The following is a 23,242-nucleotide window of genomic DNA, read 5'->3' as shown; positions in this document are numbered from 1 at the left end:
ATCGGTAAAATATTATATTGTCATTCAAAGAATTATAGATTTACATCTCTTGAACGCAACCGGATTGCCAGATTTAAAAATAACCTTACTGGGAAATCACACTTTGCAATAATCTGAGCACTGCGCCCAGAAAAATACGCTTTGCGATACAGACTAACCGCCATGTTGGAGAGATCTAAAATCGAAAATACTATGTAAATAATCTATTACCTTTGATTCTCTTCATCAGATGTCACTTCCAGGAATCCCAGGTCCATAACAAATGTAGTTTTGTTCCAAAAAGCTCCGTGTTGTTAGCACATGATCTATGCCAGCCGGACTTCTCGTCATGAACGAGGGGAAAAAAAATATTTACGTTCGTTCAAACATGTCAAACGTTGTATAGCATAAATCATTAGTGCCTTTTTTAACCAGAACATGAATAATATTCAAGGCGGACGTTTGCATTCTCTTTTAAAACGTTTTGGAACGAGAGTACCAAACATGAACTCGCGCGCCAGAGTCTAATCGGCCACCACCGTTCCAAGGCTCTTGTTCGTTCAGTTCTCACAGTATAAGACTCAAAACACTTTCTAAAGACTGGTGACATCTAGTGGAAGCCATAGGAAGTGCTCAACAATTAATAAGCCCCTGTGTGTTTCAATGGCATAGGCTTAAAGGTAATTCAACACATCAGGTATCCACTTCCTGTCAGAATTTGTCTCAGGGTTTTGACTGCCATATGAGTTCTGTTATACTTACAGACACCATTCAAACAGTTTTAGAAAAGTCAGAGTGTTTTCTATCCAAACCTGAACAATAATATGCATATTCTAGCTTCTGAGTTGGTGTAGGAGGCAGTTAAAAATGGGCACATATTTTTTTCAAGATTCTCAATACTGCCCCCTAGCCCCAAAAGGAAGTCTTGAGGTTTTGCTCGCCTGACATTGAGTATCTCATGATAAGCTGTAGACCACACTATTTACCTAGAGAGTTTATCTATACTTCTCGTAGCTGTCTATTTACCACCACAAACCGATGCTGGCACTAAGACCGCGCTCAACGAGCTGTATAAAGCCATAAGCAAACAATAAATTGCGCTCCTAGTGGCCAGAGACCTTAATGCAGGGAAATTTCAAACCGTTTACCTATTTTCTACCAGCATGTTACATGTGCAACCAGAGGAAAAAAACAAACTCTAGACCACCTTTACTCCACACACAGAGGTGCGTACAAAGCTCTCCCTCACCCTCCATTTGGCAAATCTGACCATAATTCTATTCTCCTGATTCCTGCTTACAAGCATTACCGAAAGCAGTAAGTACCAGTGACTCGCTCAATACGGAAGTGGTCAGACGACGCATATGCTAAGCTACAGGACTGTTTTGCTAGCACAGACTAATATGTTACGGGATTCATCCGATGGCATTGAGGAGTATACCACATCAGTCACCAGCTTTATCAATAAGTGCATCGATGACGTTGTCCCCACAGTGACCATATGTACATACCCCAACCAGAAGCCATGGATTACAGGCAACATCCGCACTGAGCTAAAGGCTAGAGCTGCCGCTTTCAAGGAACGGGACTCTAACCAGGACGTAAGAACTCCCGCTATAACCTCAGACAAACCATCAAACAGGCAAAGAGTAAATACAGGGCTAAGATTGAATCCTGCTACACCGGCTTCGACGCTTGTCGGATGTGGCAGGGCTTGCAAACTATTACGGAATACAAAAGGAAGCCCAGCCAGGAGCTGCCCAGTGCCCAGTGACAGATGTATTACCAGGACGTATACTCCAAGTGCCTTCACTGACATTTTCAACCTGTGTAAATGTGATAACTTTCTTATTTTTAATAAATATTCAAAAAAATTGAAAAACCTGTTTTTGCTTTGTCATTATGGGGTAGTGTGTGTAGATTGATGAGGGGGAAAAAACTATTGAATCCATTTTAGAATAAGGCTGTAACGTAACAAAATGTTGAAAGGTCAAGGGGTCTGAATACTTTCCGAATGCACTGTACAGAGTAATATACTACACATACATCATCTAAAGACATAACATCACTATACAAGTAGCTTGTTATAGTTCAGGCTTATTAGAGCCTGAAAATATCACCTAGCATTAGTTTTGGTTCAAGGAGCCCAGGGATAATGCCAGCCATAGCTTCTGAAACAACAAAATAATGTATTTTTCTCCATGCTGTCCTACCCCATCCGATGGCCACGGTATAGGCTGTGAAGTCTGACGGGCTGGTGGCCAGGCTGTTTCTGATCATCAGGAAGACATGTGTGGCGTACAGCGTGTTCCAGGTGAACGTCCCCAACAGGAAGTACTGCAGCAGGACCGCCACTACAGTACAGGGCCCTCTGTCCCGCTCTGTGTGTGTGTCGGACAGGGGGAGAACGTTGTCCTCGAGTATTTCAGGTTTGTCCAGCTGTTTATGAGGGTTGTCCACTCCCAACATGAAGAGGAGGGTGAAGATCAGGAGACACACGCAGACGCTCACTAAGAGGACCGTTGGGTTGGTTTTGCGTGATTTCCTGGGGATAGGTGATAGACAACACTATGTTAGGGAAGTTAGATGTGCAGCTATGGATTTGTTGGTTCATTAATAGTGGGTTTTATATTGGTTTCACCTATCAAGTCCTGTTGGATCAGACAAAAGGCTTCTTTACACTATTGAGAATCACCCAATCTTTTTAAATGGTTCTGGAACCCTCTAGGATCTTACTGGGTAACGATCTGGAATGTTATTGTATATTTTGAATTGGTTCTGGAACCCTCTAGCATCTTACTGGGTAACGATCTGGAATGTTATTGTATATTTTGAATTGGTTCTGGAACCCTCTAGGATCTTACTGGGTAACGATCTGGAATGTTATTGTATATTTAGAATTGGTTCTGGAACCCTGTAGGATCTTACCTGGTTGCGATCTGGAATGTTATTGTTAAACTCAACCCTATGATGGACATGGAGCATCCCAATATGGTGATCCAGTTTAGCGCTTCAGCGTATTTAAAATCCCTCCTGAACGACTGTAGAAAAAAAAAAAAAAAGACATTTCAACACTAACTTTCTGTCACAGTCATACTGTATAAAATCATCCCCCTCGTGTCTGGATATGCTGCGATAAACCACAGGTCAGCGGTTCCCAAAATAGGGGTCACGACCCCATGTGGGGTCGCCTGATATGAAAATGGGATCGCAGGAGAATTTCCAAAATCCTGCTAAACATTTAAATAATAAAACTAATTTGTATAAAATATTATAATATTGTCTTTGTATCTCAAAATCATTGTAATGTGGTTAACCTTAAAAAACTAAATGAAAATTATTAAAATTCAACCAAAAAGCGCCCTTAGACCATGGGAAAAGGCCGCACTTGACCGTTGCACTTGAATCATTCCCACTTAAGGTGACCACATTTAAAATACAAAAATGCGGTACAACAGAAGGATTTGCGGGGCAGTGTAACCTACCCTGTACCTAACTTCAAAATAGGCCAATGCATCGTTGCTGTCAATTTGTGAACGATAATTTCACATTTTTTTGCTGAAACAATTTTTTTGGTCTGTACTACAAACGGCTATATCAGTCTGCTAATACAGGACTAGTAAAGGCCCAATGCACTACTTTTGTGAAAATATGAATTAATATTATTTTGTATTTCTGATTTTTCAGGGGGTGCAGCACTCTCAGCACCCTACTTCCCACGGCTATGCTTATATCTTTCAGTCTAATATGGCTATTTACTTACTTTTATAGCTCTTCATCAGAAGCATGTTTTCTAGTAGTTAGGAGGCCTGACGATCCTCTCCAAGTTTAGCAGGAATTTAGGCTGAAAGGATTTGATAAATAATTTGTTGACGAAAGGCCTATGACATAGGCCTATGTCTTATGCTGCAAAAATATCAGATATCAATAATGATAGTCTCAATAGTCTCAATGTCAACAGTGAAAAAGTAACTCCAGGATCCTGGCCTTCTAGGCAGAGTTGCAAAGAAAAAGCCGTATCTCTGTCCATTGTGTGTTCTTTTGCCAATCTTAATCTTTTCTTTTTATTGGCCAGTCCGAGATATGGCCTTCTCTTTGCAGCATCCCGGAGTCACCTCTTCACTGTTGATATTGAGACTGGTGTTTTGAGGGTACTATTTAATGAAGCTGCCAGTTGAGGACTTGTGAGGCGTCTGTTTCTCAAACTAGACACTAACGTACTTGTCCTCTTGCTCAGTTGTGCACAGGGGCTTCCCACTCTTTCTATTCTGGTTAGAACCAGTTTGCGCTGTTCTGTGAAGGGGTAGTACACAGCGTTGTACGAGATCTTCAGTTTCTTGGCAATTTCTCGCACGGAATAGCCTTCATTTCTCAGAACAAGAATAGACTGATGAGTTTCAGAAGTTAGTTCTTTGTTTCAGGCCATTTTGACCATGTAATCGAACCCACAAATGCTGATGCTCCAGATACTCAATTAGTCTAAAGAAGGACAGTTTTATTGCTGAATTTAATCAATCAGCACAACAGTTTTCAGCTGTGCTAACAATTGCAAAGGGGTTTTCTAATGATCAATTAGCCTTTTAAAATGATAAACTTGTATTAGCTAACACAATGTACCATTGGAACACAGGAGTGATGCTTTTTGATAATGGGCCTGTATGCCTATGTTCAATTTGATGATATATTAATTGACAAAAAAAAAGTGCTTTTCTTTCAAAAACAAGGAAATTTGTAAGTGACCCCAAACATTTGAATGGTAGTGTATATTCGTTCATAAGCGCAACGTGACTGCAAGAGACAGGTTGGAATGCCTGACAAATACTAGACAAATCTATTTTTTCGGCAAAAATTGGTAGTGTTTTAACTTCTTGATAAAATGCGGGACATGACTGTTTGGTTGCGGAGTAAAGGGCCAAAATTCAGGATTGTCCGAATAAAATCCGGGACTTGCGGTCACCCTATTCTCAGGTGAATGGCAAGGCCCACTACTGCATGAAACTACACACTAGTTCAGAGGTATTACCGCCACAATCGATATGGTGAACACAAGGTATGTGGAGGCCGAGGCACAGAAACTCACATTAATACCTTTGTCAGATAACACAGTAAAAATAAGAATTCATTGGCCTACCGAGTGGCGCAGCGGTTTAAGGCACTGCATCGCAGTGCTAGAGGCATCACTACAGACCCGGGTTCGATCCCAGGCTGTGTTGCAGCCGCCAGAGACAGGAGACCCATGAGGCGGCGCACAATTGGCTCAGCGTCGTCTGTGGGTTAGGGGAGGGTTTGGCTGGCTGGGATGTCCTTGTCCCATCGTGCTCTAGCGACTCCTTGTGGTGGGCCGGGCGCACGCACACCGACTTCAGTCGCCAGCTGTACAGTGTTTCCTCCGACACATTGGTGCGGCTGGCTTCGGGTTAAGCGAGCAGTGTGTCAAGAAGCAGTAAGCAGTGCGGCTTGACGGGGTTGTGTTTCGGAGAACGCATGGCTCTTGACCTTCCCCTCTCCCGAGTCCGTACGGAAGTTGCAGCGATGGGACAAGACAGTAACTACCAATTGGGGAGAAAAAGGGGTAAAAAGTACACAAAATAATAACAAAATCAAACTAAGCATTTATGCTATAGCTAGCAATCAATAGGAAACTGACTGAACCACTAAAAAACTCCCCAGCTTTCCAAATGGATGTTAGTTGTGAGGGCCAAGATGCCCGTTCATTTACTTTTTTTGTTCGCTACATGCCGGGGGATGTTATTCATGAAGACAAATTGTTCTCTCACAATTCTCGAGTATGAAACTGCACTAAGGACACGCTGCGTGACTATATTGACAAAAACAGAATCCATGGGATCGAATAGCGTGCAAAAAAACAAAACTTTGTTGACTTTCTTTGTAATGAAAAGAAAATACATCTCGTTGCCTATGTAAATGACATATTTGGGAAACTGAACGCAAGCATGCAGGGAAATACAAAAACATTCTACAGATGAGTGACCGATTCAGTGGATTCAGAGAAAAGATTTCTTATTGGAGAAAAATCTGTTTGACTGTGATACTGCCTCAGTTGATATGCCGGTAAGTGAAATCGAAATCAGATTGTGCCGTCATATGACCGAATGCTGCAGATAAAGCATTTTGGTTCCTTACCCAAAGTGAATAAATACCCTGCCGTCTCCCTCTGAGTATTAAAACTCATGGTACCCCATGACAGATCATATCTGTGTGAGGCTGGATTTAGTGCATATCGATCCAGGTTGGAAGTGACAGCAGAGATGAGGTGCGCATTGTCAACCACACCCCCTGACTTTGAGAACCTCCGACGTGACATGCATCATGTCTCCTATCTCAATAGTGGTGGTGAGATAGTAGCAAATTGGTCTGACATAATGTCTCCTGACTATCATAGCCCCACATTAAAATGATGTGATGGTGAGTTGAGAAGACAATCAGAAATACTGTTCGAATGTTTTGCAACTGACTGCCATCTTAATTACTACAAAAAAATTCACATGGTTGGGGTCGAGAATTGTCAGATATCAAAATGGGGTCATGAACCCCTCCATAGGTCAGAGTGTGGTCAGTAAAAGGGAGAAGAAGGCAGCTAGCTACTCACCATCAGCACAGCGAAGTTAGTGGTGTGATTACAGAAACATCGCAGGCCGTCTTCTGAGTGGTTGACTTTGGAGCAGCCATAGGTGCTCCAGTCTTTCAACGTGTAGTTCCATGACACGCAGGCAAAGTCATAGAGGGAGGCGTTGGGAACAGCCTGAGAAGTGAGAACAGAAACAAACTCACTGTAAATCCTTCAGCAAAAGACATGCACAGTATGCAAGTCAATTATGAAGCATAACAGGTCATTAAGTACATGTGGGAAAGAAGTAGTTACAATTATAGATCATATTATATACCCAATACAAAATATGCTTCCTTGTTCCTTGTGGCGCATATGCGTCAATGGATAACTTAGATCAGGAGTGTCAAACTCATTCCATGCAGGGCCTAGTGTCTGCTGGTTTTAGTTTTTTCCTTTCAATTAAGACAATCCGACGAGGGGAGTTCCTTACTAGTCAGTGACCTTAATTATCAATCACATACATGGGAGGAACAAAAACCCACAGTCACTCGACCCTCCGGGGAATGAGTTTGACACGTGACTTAGATAATGAATAACTTCCCAACACGTTTCCAGAGAATTTGGACCACTGTGTTTATTGAGTCCAAGAGAAATCTTACTGTAGGCTTGAAGAGCATCTCAACATGTAACCCAGACACTTGTCCCAGGTTAGCAGAGATGACCGTTCTGCTGGTCCCTGAAGAAGCACTGAAAGCCCTGGACCTGAAGAACCGGTCGTTTTGGTAGAGCACAAAACCAATGGAGTGGTTTGTGTTGTTACTATGCAAAACTGAGTGGAGTGAAATTGAAAGAGAGGGGAGAGGGAGAGAGAAGGGGTGAAGAGAAAGAGCGAGAGAAAGCGAGTGGGAACAAGGCAGTTAACCCACTGTTCCTTTTTTTCCCCTTTTCGTTTAGTTTATTCATTTGACCTTTTAGAAAAACAAGCACACATAAAACTTGAAAAAGCCATACATGCACATGAATAAAATCATCGTGGATAACACACAATAAAGTCTGGGACTTATTTCCATTGTGGTCCTCTTGAGACAAGATGGCTAGACAAGATCGAACACAGTATGGCAGTGACATAATACAACAGAAACAGAGAAGAAGAACATGATCTCATCATTCCAGTTACATCATAGGGGTTTTTCATATGGGCACAGAAGACATCAAACATATTTTTACTGTATTTTTTTTTTAATAGGCCGTCATTGTAAATAGGAATTTGTTCTTAACTGACTTGCCTAGATAAATAAAGGTTACATTTAAAAAAAAATATATAAATATATATATATATATATATATAATGATTAAAAGGCAAAACAAAATTACAAACAACCATAAATATCATGTGACTCAACAAAATTTAAGTCTCTGCTGACCTGATTTCTGAGACCACAAAGAGCAGTTAAGCTCTCTCTGTGATATCGATTTAAGGAAATTGAAGATTGAGTTTATACACTATGTTTGTATACCAACATTGACTCACCTGGTGGGAATTTCATAACAATCTGGACATCGGTAGAACCTCCTTTGTCAGCTATCAGTTCAGAGGTATTAGTGTTGACGTTAATTCCGTTAGCCACAAAATTGCCAGAACTTCCTGGAGAAGGAGATTCATTTGATTTAGCAATTTAAAGCAAAACAATATAGTGTTACTTCTGCACTTGTCTGTAGAACAACAGATACAATCCATTACAAACCTTATTGACCAACAGAGGAAACATTTCAAAAAATGAGAAGTTTAACCCAGTCTGTCAACACAGACATAAACTATCACTTTAAATGCCAGTATGTAGGTTCACTAGCAGTCCCACCCACCAGTCAGAGCAGTAAACTGGATCCCTACTGAGTCACTTGGTACTTGGACAGACTGGACTACCAGGTTGGGCTGAACCACCAAGGACACATTATTGTGCTGGTCCAGGGAAAACATCTCCAGGGTCTCTGTGAGGCTGGGAGAGAAACACAGAAAAACATTAGTTTACATGCACCATGCAGACACGCACAGAGGCACACGTTAACACAAACTCAAAATGTATGCAGAAATACACACCACCACCCATGCACACACACACACACAGTCCAGTACTTTTGGACAGCGTCTCTCTCCTGTGTACTCTCCTCACTGGCATTCAGCAGCTGACTGATGGTAGTTACAGCTGCCACTGCGATGTCCTGCAACATGATCAAAACCAGGGGATGACCCTCAAGTGTTCATATCACTGCAGTAACAACCTCACGTTTCTCTCCAGAACATGTCATAGTCACGACTTGATTTCAAAACATCTAATACCTCTGTGATATTTGCAGACTGAAGCAGTGTGTTAGCTATCTGAGCTGCTGTGGTGATGTTGTCAGCTGACAGCTGCTCTGGTTGGGAGGTCAGGATCTGAGTACTGACGGCTAACTGTAGTAAATCACCTGGACTGCTGGAGATCTGAACAGGGAGAGAGAAGGATTTTTATAAATTGTATTTTAGTATTGTTTTTCAACAGAACATTTTATAAGTGACAGCAACATGTTGAACTGTGAGTACATTTGGATATTATAATTGCCAGTACTAACTATGTGGCTCAGTTGGTAGAGAATGGCACTTGCAACACCAGGGTTGTGGGTTCAATTCCCACAGGGGACCAGTATGAAAATGTATGCACTCACTACTGTAAGTCGCTGTGGATAAGAGCATCTGCTAAATTACTAAATAAAAAGTAAAGTAAAACACAAATAAAAAAAGAACGTTCCTCATCAACTGTCAAGCAGAGTAAAAGAACAGAATACATGAGCTGAAGGTAAAAGCCAGTTGTTACTGATCTTCAAACTGTAAGATCCACTCCTCGTAATGATAACTAACTGACCTGAAGAAAGCTAAATCAAGACTGGTCATGAAATCAAGATAATAAAAAAAATATACCTATTGACGTACATTTTCTTGAATGTCAATGAGGGTAAATTCACACTGCAGCTTGTGAGGAGAACCGAACATCAGAGATCCAGTGTCATTCAAACATCTTGCTGAGGCTTCTGGTAAACCGGCAGGAGGAAACAAGACAAAAAGGTAATCAAGGGCTTCCAGAGTGGTGCAGTGGTCTGAGGCACTGCATCGCTGTGCCACTAGTGATCCTGGTTCGAGTCCAGGCTCTGTCGCAGCCAGCCGCGACCGCAAGACCCATGGGGCGGCGCACAATTGGCCCAGCGTCGTTCGGGTTAGGGGAGGGTTTGCCTTGTCCCATCGCATACTGGTGGGCCGGGCGCAGTGCACGCTGTTTCCTCCGACACATTGGTGCGGCTGGCTTCCGGGTTAAGCGGGCATTGTGTCAAGAAGCAGTGCGGTTTGGCTGGGCTGTTTCTCGGAGGACGCATGGCTCTCGACCTTCGCATCTCCCGAGTCCGTACGGGAGTTGCAGCGATGGGATGAGACTAACTACCAATTGGATACCACAAAATTGGATGATAAAAAAAAAAGAAAAGAAAAAAATATAATCATGATTTGTGTTACCGAATACAACATTAATTAGGATTGTAACAAATAAATAAAAGTTTCATTTTAGGTGAATAAAAGTAACATACCACTGGTTGTCTTCTCATCACATAACTCTTCTGAATAAGCAGACCAGCCAACCATTGTTCTTGGGAAGGAGAATCCATCCTTGATGGTTGAATTGCAGAAATTCTCTATCAAAATAAAATATATTTCAACATGGACCAAATGTGTGACTGCAAACATGAAATATACATTCTGAATGTAAGATCCAAGGAATAGTGTTGTGGATTGTGAACGTGAGATCCAGGGTTATGTACAGTTGTGGCCAAAAGTTTTGAGAATGACACAAATATTAATTTTCACAAAGTCTGCTGCCTCAGTTTGTATGATGGCAATTTGCATATACTCCAGAATGTTATGAAGAGTGATCAGATGAATTGCAAAGTCCCTTTTTGCCATGCAAATGAACTGAATCCCCCAAAAACATTTCCACTGCATTTCTGCCCTGCCACAGCTGACATCATGTCAGTGATTCTCTCGTTAACACAGGTGTGAGTGTTGACGAGGACCTTGCTGGAGGTCACTCCGTCATGCTGATTGAGTTCAATTAACAAACTGGAAGCCTCAAAAGGAGGGTGGTGCTTGGAATCATTGTTCTTCCACTGTCAACCATGGTTACCTGCAAGGAAACATGTGCCGTCATCATTGCTTTGCACAAAAAGGGCTTCACAGGCAAGGATATTGCTGCCAGTAAGATTACACCTAAATCAACCATTTATCGGAGCATCAAGAACTTCAAGGAGAACGGTTCAATTGTTGTGAAGAAGGCTTCAGGGCGCCCAAGAAAGTCCAGCAAGCGCCAGGACCGTCTCCTGAAGTTGATTCAGCTGCGGGATCGGGGCACCACCAGTACAGAGCTTGCTCAGGAATGGCAGCAGGCAGGTGTGAGTGCATCTGCACGCACAGTGAGGCGAAGACTTTTGGAGGATGGCCTAGTGTCAAGAAGGGCAGCAAAGAAACCACTTCTTTCCAGGAAAAACATCAGGGACAGACTGATATTCTGCAAAAGGTACAGGGATTGGACTACGGTAAAGTCATTTTCTCTGATGAATCCCCTTTCCGATTGTTTGGGGCATCCGGAAAAAAGCTTGTCCGGAGAAGACTAGGTGAGCGCTGCCATCAGTCCTATGTCATGCCAACAGTAAAGCATCCTGAGACCATTCATGTGTGGGGTTGCTTCTCAGCCATGGGAGTGGGCTCACTCACAATTTTTCCTAAGAACACAGCCAAGAATGGTACCAACACATCCTCCGAGAGCAACTTCTCCCAACCATCCAGGAACAGTTTGGTGACAAACAATGCCTTTTCCAGCATGATGGAGCACCTTGCCATAAGGCAAAAGTGATAACTAAGTGGCTCGGGGAACAAAACATCGATATTTTGGGTCCATGGCCAGGAAACTCCCCAGATCTTAATCCCATTGAGAACTTGTGGTCAATCCTCAAGAGGCAGGTGGACAAACAAAAATCCACAAATTCTGACAAACTGCCATCAGTCAGGATGTGTTCCAGAAGTTAATTGACAGCATGCCAGGGCGAATTGCAGAGGTCTTGAAAAAGAGGGGTCAACACTGCAAATATTGACTCTTTGCATCAACTTCATGTAATTGTCAATAAAAGCCTTTAACACTTATGAAATGCTTGTAATTATACTTCAGTATTCCATAGTAACATCTGACAAAAATATCTAAAGACACTGAATAGCAAACTTTATGAAAATGTATATCTGTGTCATTCTCAAAACTTTTGGCCACGACTGTACAGTATAGTAGTGGTGTGGAGTGGAGTCAATGGTAGATCCAGGGTTAGGTATTAGAGGTCGACCGATAATAATTTTTCAACGCCGGTACCGATTATTCGAGGACAAAAAAGCCGATACCGATTAATCAGCTGATTTTTTTTTTATATACACGGCTCAAAAGAATAAAGGGAACACTTAAACAACACAATGTAACTCCAAGTCAATCACACTTCTGTGAAATCAAACTGTCCACTTAGGAAGCAACACTGATTGACAATAAATTTCACATGCTGTTGTGCAAATGGAATAGACAACAGGTGGAAATTATAGGCAATAAGCAAGACACCCCCAATAAAGGAGTGGTTCTGCAGGTGGAGACCACAGACCACTTCTCAGTTCCTATGCTTCCTGGCTGATGTTTTGGTCACTTTTGAATGCTGGCGGTGCTTTCACTCTAGTGGTAGCATGAGACGGAGTCTACAACCCACACAAGTGGCTCAGGTAGTGCAGCTCATCCAGGATGGCACATCAATGCGAGCTGTGGCAAGAAGGTTTGCTGTGTCTGTCAGCGTACTGTCCAGAGCATGGAGGCGCTACCAGGAGACAGGCCAGTACATCAGGAGATGTGGAGGAGGCCGTAGGAGGGCAACAACCCAGCAGCAGGACCGCTACCTCCGCCTTTGTGCAAGGAGGAGCAGGAAGAGCACTGCCAGAGCCCTGCAAAATGACCTCCAGCAGGCCACAAATGTGCATGTGTCTGCTCAAACGGTCAGAAACAGACTCCATGAGGGTGATATGAGGGCCCGACGTCCACAGGTGGGGGTTGTGCTTACAGCCCAACACCGTGCAGGACGTTTGGCATTTGCCAGAGAACACCAAGATTGGCAAATTCGCCACTGGCGCCCTGTGCTCTTCACAGATGAAAGCAGGTTCACACTGAGCATGTGACAGACGTGACAGAGTCTGGAGACGCCGTGGAGAACATTCTGCTGCCTGCAACATCCTCCAGCATGACCGGTTTGGCGGTGGGTCAGTCATGGTGTGGGGTGGCATTTCTTTGGGGGGCCGCACAGCCCTCCATGTGCTCGCCAGAGGTAGCCTGACTGCCATTAGGTACCGAGATGAGATACTCAGACCCCTTGTGAGACCATATGCTGGTGCAATTGTCCCTGGGTTCCTCCTAATGCAACACAATGCTAGACCTCATGTGGCTGGAGTGTGTCAGCAGTTCCTGCAAGAGGAAGGCATTGATGCTATGGACTGGCCCGCCCGTTCCCCAGACCTGAATCCAATTGAGCACATCTGGGACATCATGTCTCGCTCCATCCACCAACGCCACGTTGCACCACAGACTGTCCAGGAGTTGGCAGATGCTTTAGTCCAGGTCTGGGAGGAGATCCCTCAGGAGAACATCCGCCACCTCATCAGGAGCATGCCCAGGCGTTGTAGGGAGGTCATACAGGCACGTGGAGGCCACACACACTACTGAGCCTCATTTTGACTTGTTTTAAGGACATTACATCAAAGTTAGATCAGCCTGTAGTGTGGTTTTCCACTTTAATTTAGAGTGCGACTCCAAATCCAGACCTCCATGGGTTGATAAATTGGATTTCCATTGATTATTTTTGTGTGATTTTGTTGTCAGCACATTCAACTATGTAAAGAAAAAAGTATTTAATAAGATTTCATTCATTCAGATCTAGGATGTGTTATTTTAGTGTTCCCTTTATTTTTTTGAGCAGTATATATAAATAAAATAATGACAATTTCAACAATACTGAATGAACACTTATTTTAACTTAATATAATACATCAATAAAATCAATTTAGTCTCAAATAAATAATAAACATGTTCAATTTAGTTTAAATAATGCAAAAACAGTGTTGGAAAAGAAAGTAAAAGAGCAAAATTTGCCATGTAAAAAAGCTAACGTTTAAGTTCCTTGCTCAGAACATATGAAAGCTGGTGGTTCCTTTTAACATGAGTCTTCAATATTCCCAGGTAAGAAGTTTTAGGTTGTAGTTATTATAGGAATATTTCTCTCTATACCATTTGTATTTCATATACCTTTGACTATTGGATGTTTTTATAGGCACTATAGTATTGCCAGCCTAATCTCGGGAGTTGATAGGCTAGAAGTCATAAACAGTGCAATGCTTGAAGCACAGCGAAGAGCTGCTGGCAAATGCAGGAAAGTGCTGTTTGAATGAATGCTAACGAGCCTGCTGCTGCCTACCACCGCCCAGTCAGACTGCTCTATCAAATCATAGACTTAATTATAATATAATTAACACAGAAATACGAGCCTTGGGTCATTCATATGGTGAAATCCGGAAACGATCATTTCGAAAACAAAACATTTATTCTTTCAGTGAAATACGGAACGTTCCATATTTTATCTAACGGGTGGCATCCCTAAGTCTAAATATTGCTGTTACATTGCACAACCTTCAATGTTATGTAGTAATTATGTACAATTCTGGCAAATTAATTACGGTCTTTGTTAGGAAGAAATGGTCTTCACACAGTTCGCAACGAGCCAGGCAGCCCAAACTGCAGCATATACCCAGACTCTGCTTGCACAGAACGCAAGAGAAGTGACAAAATGTCCCTAGTTAAAATAAATTAATGTTAGCAAGCAATATTAACTAAATATGCAGGTTTAAAAATATATACTAGTGTATTGATTTTAAGAAAGGCATTGATGTTTATGGTTAGGTACACATTGGTGCAACGACAGGGATTTTTTTCACAAATGCGCTTGTTAAATCACCCGTTTGGCGAAGTAGGCTGTGATTCAATAATAAATTAACAGGCACCGCATCGATTATATGCAACGTAGGACAAGCTAGATAAACTAGTAATATCATCAACCATGTGTAGTTAACTAGTGATTATGTTAAGATTGATAGTTTTTTATAAGATACGTTTAATGCTAGCTAGCAACTTACCTTGGCTCCTTGCTGCATTCGCGTAACAGGTAGTCAGCCTGCCACGCAGTCTCCCCGTGGAATGCAATCGGCCATAATCGGTGTCCAAAAATGCTGATTACCGATTGTTATGAAAACTTGAAATCGTCCCGAATTAATCGGCCATTCCGATAAATTGGTAGACCTCTATTAGGTATAGTAGTGTAGTATTATGGAGTGAAGTCGGAATGGTAGATCCAGGGTTAGGTATAGTAGTGTAGTATTGTGGAGGAGTCTGAATGGTAGATCCAGGGTTAGGTATAGTAGTGTAGTATTGTGGAGGAGTCTGAATGGTAGATCCAGGGTTAGGTATAGTAGTGTAGTATTATGGAGTGGAGTCTGAATGGTAGATCCAGGGTTAGGTATAGTAGTGTAGTATTATGGAGTGGAGTCTGAATGGTAGATCCAGGGTTAGGTATAGTAGTGTAGTATTGTGGAGGAGTCTGAATGGTAGATCCAGGGTTAGGTATAGTAGTGTAGTATTGTGGAGAAGTCTGAATGGTAGATCCAGGGTTAGGTATAGTAGTGTAGTATTATGGAGTGGAGTCTGAATGGTAGATCCAGGGTTAGGTATAGTAGTGTAGTATTATGGAGTGGAGTCTGAATGGTAGATCCAAGATTAGCTATAGTAGTGTAGTATTGTGGAGGAGTCTGAATGGTAAATCCAGGGTTAGGTATAGTAGTGTAGTATTATGGAGTGGAGTCTGAATGGTAGATCCAGGGTTAGGTATAGTAGTGTAGTATTATGGAGTGGAGTCTGAATGGTAGATCCAGGGTTAGGTATAGTAGTGTAGTATTGTGGAGGAGTCTGAATGGTAGATCCAGGGTTAGGTATAGTAGTGTAGTATTGTGGAGGAGTCTGAATGGTAGATCCAGGGTTAGGTATAGTGTAAGTGTGTGGATGTACCCTCTGAACAGGTCTCTCCGGTCCACTCATCAGGACAGATACAGACTCCACTCTGCAGCTCACCACCGTTGATACAGTCCAGAGGGGTTGTGGTGGGATAGGGGAGACTGATACTGGTGATAGAGGTAGGGTAACCAGTAGTATTTAGGTAACCAGTAGTTGGAGGTTCAGGGGTTAAAGGGTCATCAGTAGTTGGGGTAGTTATGTCAATGGTGGTTGGAATGGCAGAGGATGTGGTGAGATCCCCCTGTGGAAAAGAGACTTTAAAAAAGATAATTAACTCAGTAAACCACATAAACAAGGATACATAGTGTCAGTTTCTATAATCATAGGAGGTAATCCATGCTGTTCCATATAAGACCTGACAGTAGCCAATTTACAATCAAGTGTCTGCATAAAAAAAAAAAAAACAATGTCTTCATAGACACTAATACAGTTGAAGTCGGAAGTTTACATACATTTAGGTTGGAGTCATTAAAACTCGTTTTTCAACCACTCCACAAATGTTTTGTTAACAAACTATAGTTTTGGCAAGTCGGTTAGGACATCTACTTTGTGCATGACAAGTAATTTTTCCAACAATTGTTTACAGACAGATTATTTCGCTGTATCACAATTCCAGTGGGTCAGATGTTTACATACACTAAGTTGACTGAGCCTGTAAACAGCTTGGAAAATTCCAGAGAATTATGTCATGGCTTTAGAAGCTTCTGATAGGCTAAATTACATAATTTTAGTTAATTTGGAGGGGTTTTCTGTGGCTGTATTTCAAGGCCTACCTTCAAACGCAGTGCCTCTTTGCTTGACATCATGGGAAAATCAAAATAAATCAGCCAAGACCTCAGAAAGAAAATTGTAGACTACAAGTCTGGTTCATCCTTGGGAGCAATTTCTAAACGCATGAAGGTACAACGTTCATCTGTACAAACAATAGTACGCAAGTATAAACACCATGGGACCACGCAGCCGTCATACCGCTCAGGAAGGAGACGGTGCAAAAAGTGCAAATCAATCCCAGAACAACAGCAAAGGACCTTGTGAAGATCCTGGAGGAAACAGGTACAAAAGTATCGATAGCCACAGTAAAACGAGTCCTATAATCGACATAACCTGAAAGGCAGCTCAGCAAGGAAGAAGCCACTGCTCCAAAACCGCCATAAAAAAGCCAGACTACGGTTTGCAACTGCACATGGGGACAAAGATTGTACTTTTTGGAGAAATGTCCTCTGGTCTGATGAAACAAAAATAGACCTGTTTGGCCATAATGACCATCGTTACGTTTGGAGGAAAAAGGGGGAGGCTTGCAAGCCGAAGAACAACATCCCAACCGTGAAGCACGGGGGTGGCAGCATCATGTTGTGGGGGTACTTTGCTGCAGGAGGGACTGGCGCACTTCACAAAATAGATGGCATCATGAGGAAAATTATGTGGATATATTGAAGCAACATCAAGACATCAGTCAGGAAGTTAAAGCTTGGTCGCAAATGGGTCTTCCAAATGGACAATGACCCCAACTATACTTACAAAGTTGTGGCAAAATGGCTTAAGGACAACAAAGTCAAGGTATTGGAGTGGCCATCACATAGTCCTGACCTCAATCCCATAGAAAATTTGTGGGCAGAACTGAAAAGGCGTGTGCGAGCAAGGAGGCCTACAAACCTGACTCAGTTACACCAGCTCTGTCAGGAACAATTGGCCAAAATTCACCTAACTTATTGTGGGAAGCTTGTGGAAGGCTACCCGAAACGTTTGACCCGAGTTAAACAATTTAAAGGCAATGCTACCAAATACTAAGTTTGCTGCTTCATCACACCCACTGGGAATGTGATAGAGGTCGACTGATTATGATTTATCAACGCTGATACCGATTATTGGAGGACCAAAAAAAAAAGCCGATACCGATTAAATCGGACAATTTTTTAAAATGTCTTTATTTGTAATAATGACAATTTCTCTCTATACGATTTGTATTTCACATACCTTTGACTATTGGATGTTCTTATAGGCACTTTAGTATTGCCAGTGTAACAGTATAGCTTCCGTCCCTCTCCTCGCTACTACCTGGGCTCGAACCAGGAACACATCGACAACAGCCACCCTCGAAGCAGCGTTCCCCATGTAGAGCAAGGGGAAAAACTACTCCAAGTCTCAGAGCGAGTGACGTTTGAAACGCTATTAGCACGCACCCGGCTAACTACCTAGCCATTTCACATCGGTTACACCAGCCTAATCTTGGGAGTTGACAGGCTTGAAGTCATAAACAATGCAATGCATTGCGAAGGGCTGCTGGCAAACGCACGAAAGTGCTGTTTGAATGAACGCTTACGAGCCTGCTACTGCCTACCATCGCTCAGTCAGACAGCTCTATCAAATCATAGACTTAATTATAACATAGTAACACACAGAAATACGAGCCTTAGGTCATTAATATGGTCAAATCCGGAAACTATAACCTCGAAAACAAAAGGTTTTCCTGTCAGTGAATTATGGAACCGTTCCGTATTTTATCTAACGGGTGGCATCCCTAAGTCTAAATATTCCTGTTACATTGCACAACCTTCAATGTCATAATTACGTACAATTCTGGCAAATTAGTTCGCAACGAGCCAGGCAGCCCAAACTGTTGCATATACCCTGACTCCGCGTGCAATGAACGCAAAATGACACAATTTCACCTGGTTAATATTGCCTGCTAACCTGGATTTCTTTTAGCTAAATATGCAGGTTTAAAAAAAATCAATACACAGAAGTATATATTTTAAGAAAGGCATTGATGTTTATGGTTAGGTACAGTCGTGCAACGATTGTGCTTTTTTCGCAAATGCGCTTTTGTTAAATCATCCCCCGTTTGGCGAAGTTGGCTGTCTTTGTTAGGAAGAAATAGTCTTCACAGTTCGCAACGAGCCAAACTACTGCATATACCCTGACTCTGTTTGCAAGAGAAGTGACACATTTTCCCTAGTTAAAAGAAATTCATGTTAGCAGGCAATATTAACTAAATATGCAGGTTTAAAAATATATACTTGTGTATTGATTTTAAGAAAGGCATTGATGTTTATGGTTGGAGCAACCATGTAGTTAACTAGTGATTATGATTGATTGATTGTTTTTTATAAGGTAAGTTTAATGCTAGCTCGCAACTTACCAACTTACCTTGGATTGAATCCCCGAGCTGACAAGGTAAAAATCTGTCGTTCTGCCCCTGAACAAGGCAGTTAATCCACCGTTCCTAAGCCGTCATTGAAAATAAGAATGAAAAATCGGCCAAATCGGCATCCAAAAATACCGATTTCCGATTGTTATGAAAACCTGAAATCGGCCCTAATTAATCGGCCATTCCGATTAATCGGTCGACCTCTAGAATGTGATGAAAGAAAGAAATCACTATTATTCTGACATTTCACATTCTTAAAATAAAGTGGTGATCCTAACTGACCGAAAACAGGGAATTTTTACTAGGATTAAGTGTCAGGAATTGTGAAAAACTGAGTTTAAATGTATTTGGCTAAGGTGTATGTAAACTTCTGACTTCAACTGTACATCCTTCACAAGAAAAGGATATAACATAAATCAATCATTTAAGAAAAACTCAACTTCAAAATTCATAAACCAAACTGTAAAAACAGTAAGGTTATATATTGGTTATAATCAATTGATAAGTTAAATGTATCATACATCTTTGCACATCGGAAGTGAAAGCAATTTTCCGATCCAGTTCTCCATCATACAAGAAACTTAACACCAGCATCATACACTGAGTATACCAAACATTAGGAACACCCCCCACCCCCCCTTAGCCCTCAGAACAGCCTCAGCTCATCAGGGCATGGACACTACAAGGTGTCAAAAGCATTCCACAGGGATGCTGGCCCATGTTGACTCCAATGCTTTCCACAGTTTTGTCAAGTTGGCTGGATGTCCGTTGAGTGGTGGACCATTTCTGATACACACAGAAACAGTTGAGCGTGAAAACCCCAGCAGCGTTGCAGTTCTTGACACAAACCGGTGCGCTTGGCACCTACTACCATACCCCGTTCAAAGGCACTTAAATCTTTTGTCTTGCTCATTCACCCTGTAAACAGCACACAAACACAGTCCATGTCTCAATTGTCTCAAGGCTTAAAAATCATTCTTTAACCCGTCTCCTCCCCTTCATCTACACTGATCGGGGTGGATTTAACAAGAGACATCAATAAGGGAAAAGAGCAGGTGTTCTTAATGTTTTGTACACTCAGTGCATGTCTGAACATCTTAAATCACCCTGAATGAATCAAATATAGAGCAAGTCTTACCTGTAGCAAAGACAGCCATAATCCATAGCTCCTTCATCTCTGCTGTTTACAGGCATGCAGTGTCAGCAGACTACACATTATTAGGACGTCTGTTGGTCTTATGCTGTGCTTCTCTCCACCTGTCACAGAGACTGCAGTAACATGCAGGTACCAGTTAATGATTTAGTGATGAAATTAAGGGGAAAGTAACGTTACTGTACATTGGCTCCAACACAACCAATGTTGTTAACAGGATCAGTAAAGACAAAGAAGAAAATTCTTTGAAAATAGAACAGACATGACTGGATGAATAAATTAGATACACATGGATGGATACTGTGATGACCAGTCAACCAATAGCATTACCCTTCTCTATGCAAAACATTCTTAGTTGCAGCTGGGAAGGTACAGCACAGCAGACCTTTTTGGCACTAGAGCAGGTGTAAAAAAAATTATGGAAGTGTCTTGGAGGTCTGGATTAGAATTTGAGGACACTAGAGGGTATACTTCTCTAGAACAGGGTTTTCCAAATTCGGTCCTGGGGTAGGAAGTGAGTTTCCTAAACTGGGTGGGGGTAGAAAATTCCACTTAAGGCCCCCAAAACGTTAGGGCTGGCTCTGACTGCATGTGTGGGAGACACTTCCTTCAAAGTTGTCCATCACTGTTCTAGTGGGAGTTTCTACCATATTTATTATTCCAGTAATTTCCTTTCAAATCAGTGAAGGTGAACAAATTCAAACTTGGGGAGGAAAGAGCGAAACTTGGAACATATGGCTAAGACTGGAGGTAGCTAGCGTACTATCCCTTGCAGGACAGATTATGGCAGCCAGCTCCATAGACCAGGATGAGATATGAAGAGGATGGGTTTCTAAAGGCAGCAGGACAGGTCAACAGTAAACCCTGAAGTCTCAGATAGACAACTCAAGTCTTAATCTGTCCAGAGACTCCAGAGCCAGGAGATGAGATAATGAGGCGAGGGTTTACCAGGTAGATGACAGGACAGCCTATTGGCCCTAATGAAGGCTCAAAGGCTTTTGTATCACTTTATTGAACTGTCACTTTTTTCCATAAAATAGTGAGTAAAATGTATAGCAGTTCTCTAAGAATGTACCCCTAAATGAACCTTGAATTCTTGAAATTAGACATACATCAGTGACAGTGAATATGCTCAAAGTGTTTTCATAAACATCTCTATTTATCTGCACATTAATGAGGAAGACTGGTGAACAGTTTGGACATCCTTTAGAGGAAGAGTTTGGCGCCACCGCATGGCAGTTGAAGGTAGACACAGAGGTTGCGTCAAAAATCAAATGGAATTGTCACATGCTTCGTAATCAACAGGTGTAGACTATCAGCAGCGGTGCCTGGGTAAAATCACTCGGGAATACCAAGCCCCCCCCAACAACAACAAAAAAGCCATATTACAACCTGTCCTGTGATAATTGTGCTATAACCTGTTAATTCGTAATCTTTGCGACCGTGATATAGGTCTAAAGGCCGAGACAATAAGAAGACAAAGCGGCAGAATAAATTCAACCACACCTTTGTTTTATCACAAAACCGTATAGCTCTGTCCAATGAAGTCCACAGAGCATATTACGTGTACAGTAAGACAGTTACATGACCTACAGCATTGTCAAGCAAGTTAATGTTTCGAAATTTTATGACCACTAAACTACTATTGAATTAGAACCAGTGTTACCGCAAGTCGCAAAGAAAACAGGAGCTGCCTCCACTATTCCAGCACCATTTCAACTTAAACATTTGATCATTAAATCACCTCTGCTTTGTCTAATACAGTCACAACAAAAAGATACCAAAAACAATTTAGTCCAATCAACGTAAGCTAAATATGATGTGGCTGTCCTGGTTCTGATTTCTGTGTGCAAGTAGAAAAACATGTTAACCTACACTACTTGTAGAGAAACGCCAATGCCATCCTCCTCGCTTTCATGTTGAGGACACGGTCTATCACTCTGTCATACAGCAGTACACGCTTTTATTTGTTTGTTGTCCTAGGCTACCTAGCTAAAATGCTTGTTCGCTAGCCTAACTTCAATTCGAGGCAACATTAGCGAGTTAAAACATTAGCCTTCTACATTTAACGTTACTGTAGCTACATATTGAACTTCCATCCTCTCAGGCCAGTGGCACAACAATGTATGAATTAATGGTTGGATCAGAATCGCCATTACGGAAGATAAATAAAACCACAAGTCAAAATCCCTATCTCCATCCATGGCTAATTTAGGAAAGGGCTTTTTTTTTTTGCTAGCTAGCCACCGGAGGACAACAACACAACGAGAAGCAACAATTCAAGTTTATCTGTCAATGACGTGTGCTCTCAATGGGACTTGAAAGGAGTGACGCCAAAATCCAAGCTTGCTTTCCTTGACACTTTTTTTTTGGTGAGTCAGTATGGAGCCAGATAGCTGCCAAAAGGTTTAACGTACGCATCGTTAGGATAGTAAGAAAATCCATATGTAAATTGTTAGGCTCATAAGAAATGTGTGAAGCGTAAACATGAAATTTAATCTGTGAACATATGAACACCACATTACGATTACAGACTAACATTTTAGGCTTGAACAAATCTGACATAAAATAATACCTTTCAGTTTTGCCAGTTTCATCTGAATTTATGAAATTGCTTCTTCCAATTATTGATAAACATCCACTTGTTAAGAAACTGACTGTTAGAACTGTTAAGGCTCCATGGATTGATGAGGAATTGAAAAACTGTATGGTTGAAAGGGATGGGGGAAAAGGAGTGGCTAATAAATCTGGCTGTACATTTTGACTGGTTTACTTACTGCAAATTGAGAAATTATGTGACTAAACTCAACAAAAAGAAGAATAAACTTTATTACGAAGCCAAAATCAATGATATAAAGGAATATGGAGTACTTTAAATAAAATTATGGGCAGAAAGACAAATTCATCTCCATATTTCATCGAATCAGATGGCTTTATTCATCACAAAACCATTTGATGTTGCCAATTATTTTAATGATTATTTCATTGGCAAAGTGGGCAAACTTAGGCAGGAAATGACCACGACAAACAGTGAGCAATTATATTCATGCATAAAAAACAAATAATGAAATAAAAGCAGTGCAAGTTTGAATTTTGTAAAGTTAGTGTGGGAGAGGTGGAAAAATGATCGTTAACGGTCAATAATGACAAACCTCCTGGCATTGACAACTTAGATGGAAAGC

General features: G+C 41.7%; 1 protein-coding gene and 1 long non-coding RNA gene across 2 annotated transcripts; both read right to left on the bottom strand.

Moving 5' to 3' along the window:
* Positions 1 to 165: 165 nt before the first annotated feature.
* Positions 166 to 11,614, bottom strand: LOC106574768 (adhesion G-protein coupled receptor G7). The gene is made up of 10 exons (XM_045697973.2): positions 10,163 to 11,614; positions 9,519 to 9,616; positions 8,889 to 9,032; positions 8,685 to 8,770; positions 8,414 to 8,547; positions 8,082 to 8,195; positions 7,210 to 7,379; positions 6,590 to 6,742; positions 2,908 to 3,020; positions 166 to 2,524 (listed from the first exon to the last, which is right to left on the bottom strand). Exons 1-10 carry the CDS (start codon positions 10,317 to 10,319, stop codon positions 2,080 to 2,082), a joined length of 1,614 nt encoding a protein of 537 aa, XP_045553929.2. The 5' UTR covers positions 10,320 to 11,614; the 3' UTR covers positions 166 to 2,079.
* A 2,099-nt stretch (positions 11,615 to 13,713) lies between these two features.
* LOC106592483 (uncharacterized) lies at positions 13,714 to 22,353 on the bottom strand. Its single transcript, XR_001325650.3, has 3 exons — positions 21,936 to 22,353; positions 20,046 to 20,176; positions 13,714 to 16,014 (listed from the first exon to the last, which is right to left on the bottom strand). It is a non-coding gene; the product is annotated as an uncharacterized LOC106592483 (long non-coding RNA).
* Positions 22,354 to 23,242: the final 889 nt, after the last annotated feature.

This window comes from Salmo salar, chromosome 16 (assembly GCF_965601325.2).
Source record: "Salmo salar chromosome 16, fSalSal1, whole genome shotgun sequence".
Taxonomy (NCBI): domain Eukaryota; kingdom Metazoa; phylum Chordata; class Actinopteri; order Salmoniformes; family Salmonidae; genus Salmo; species Salmo salar.
This window is presented reverse-complemented; position numbering and strand designations above follow the sequence as displayed.

Coding starts and splice junctions, on each gene's coding strand:
- LOC106574768 (XM_045697973.2), bottom strand. CDS start 10,319: ATGTTTGCAGTCACACATTTGGTCCATGTTGAAATATATTTTATTTTG. Junction 8,196..8,413: donor CCAGTTTACTGCTCTGACTG/GTGGGTGGGACT, acceptor CTCCTTCTCCAG/GAAGTTCTGGCAATTTTGTG. Junction 6,743..7,209: donor AGATGCTCTTCAAGCCTACA/GTAAGATTTCTC, acceptor CTCACTTCTCAG/GCTGTTCCCAACGCCTCCCT.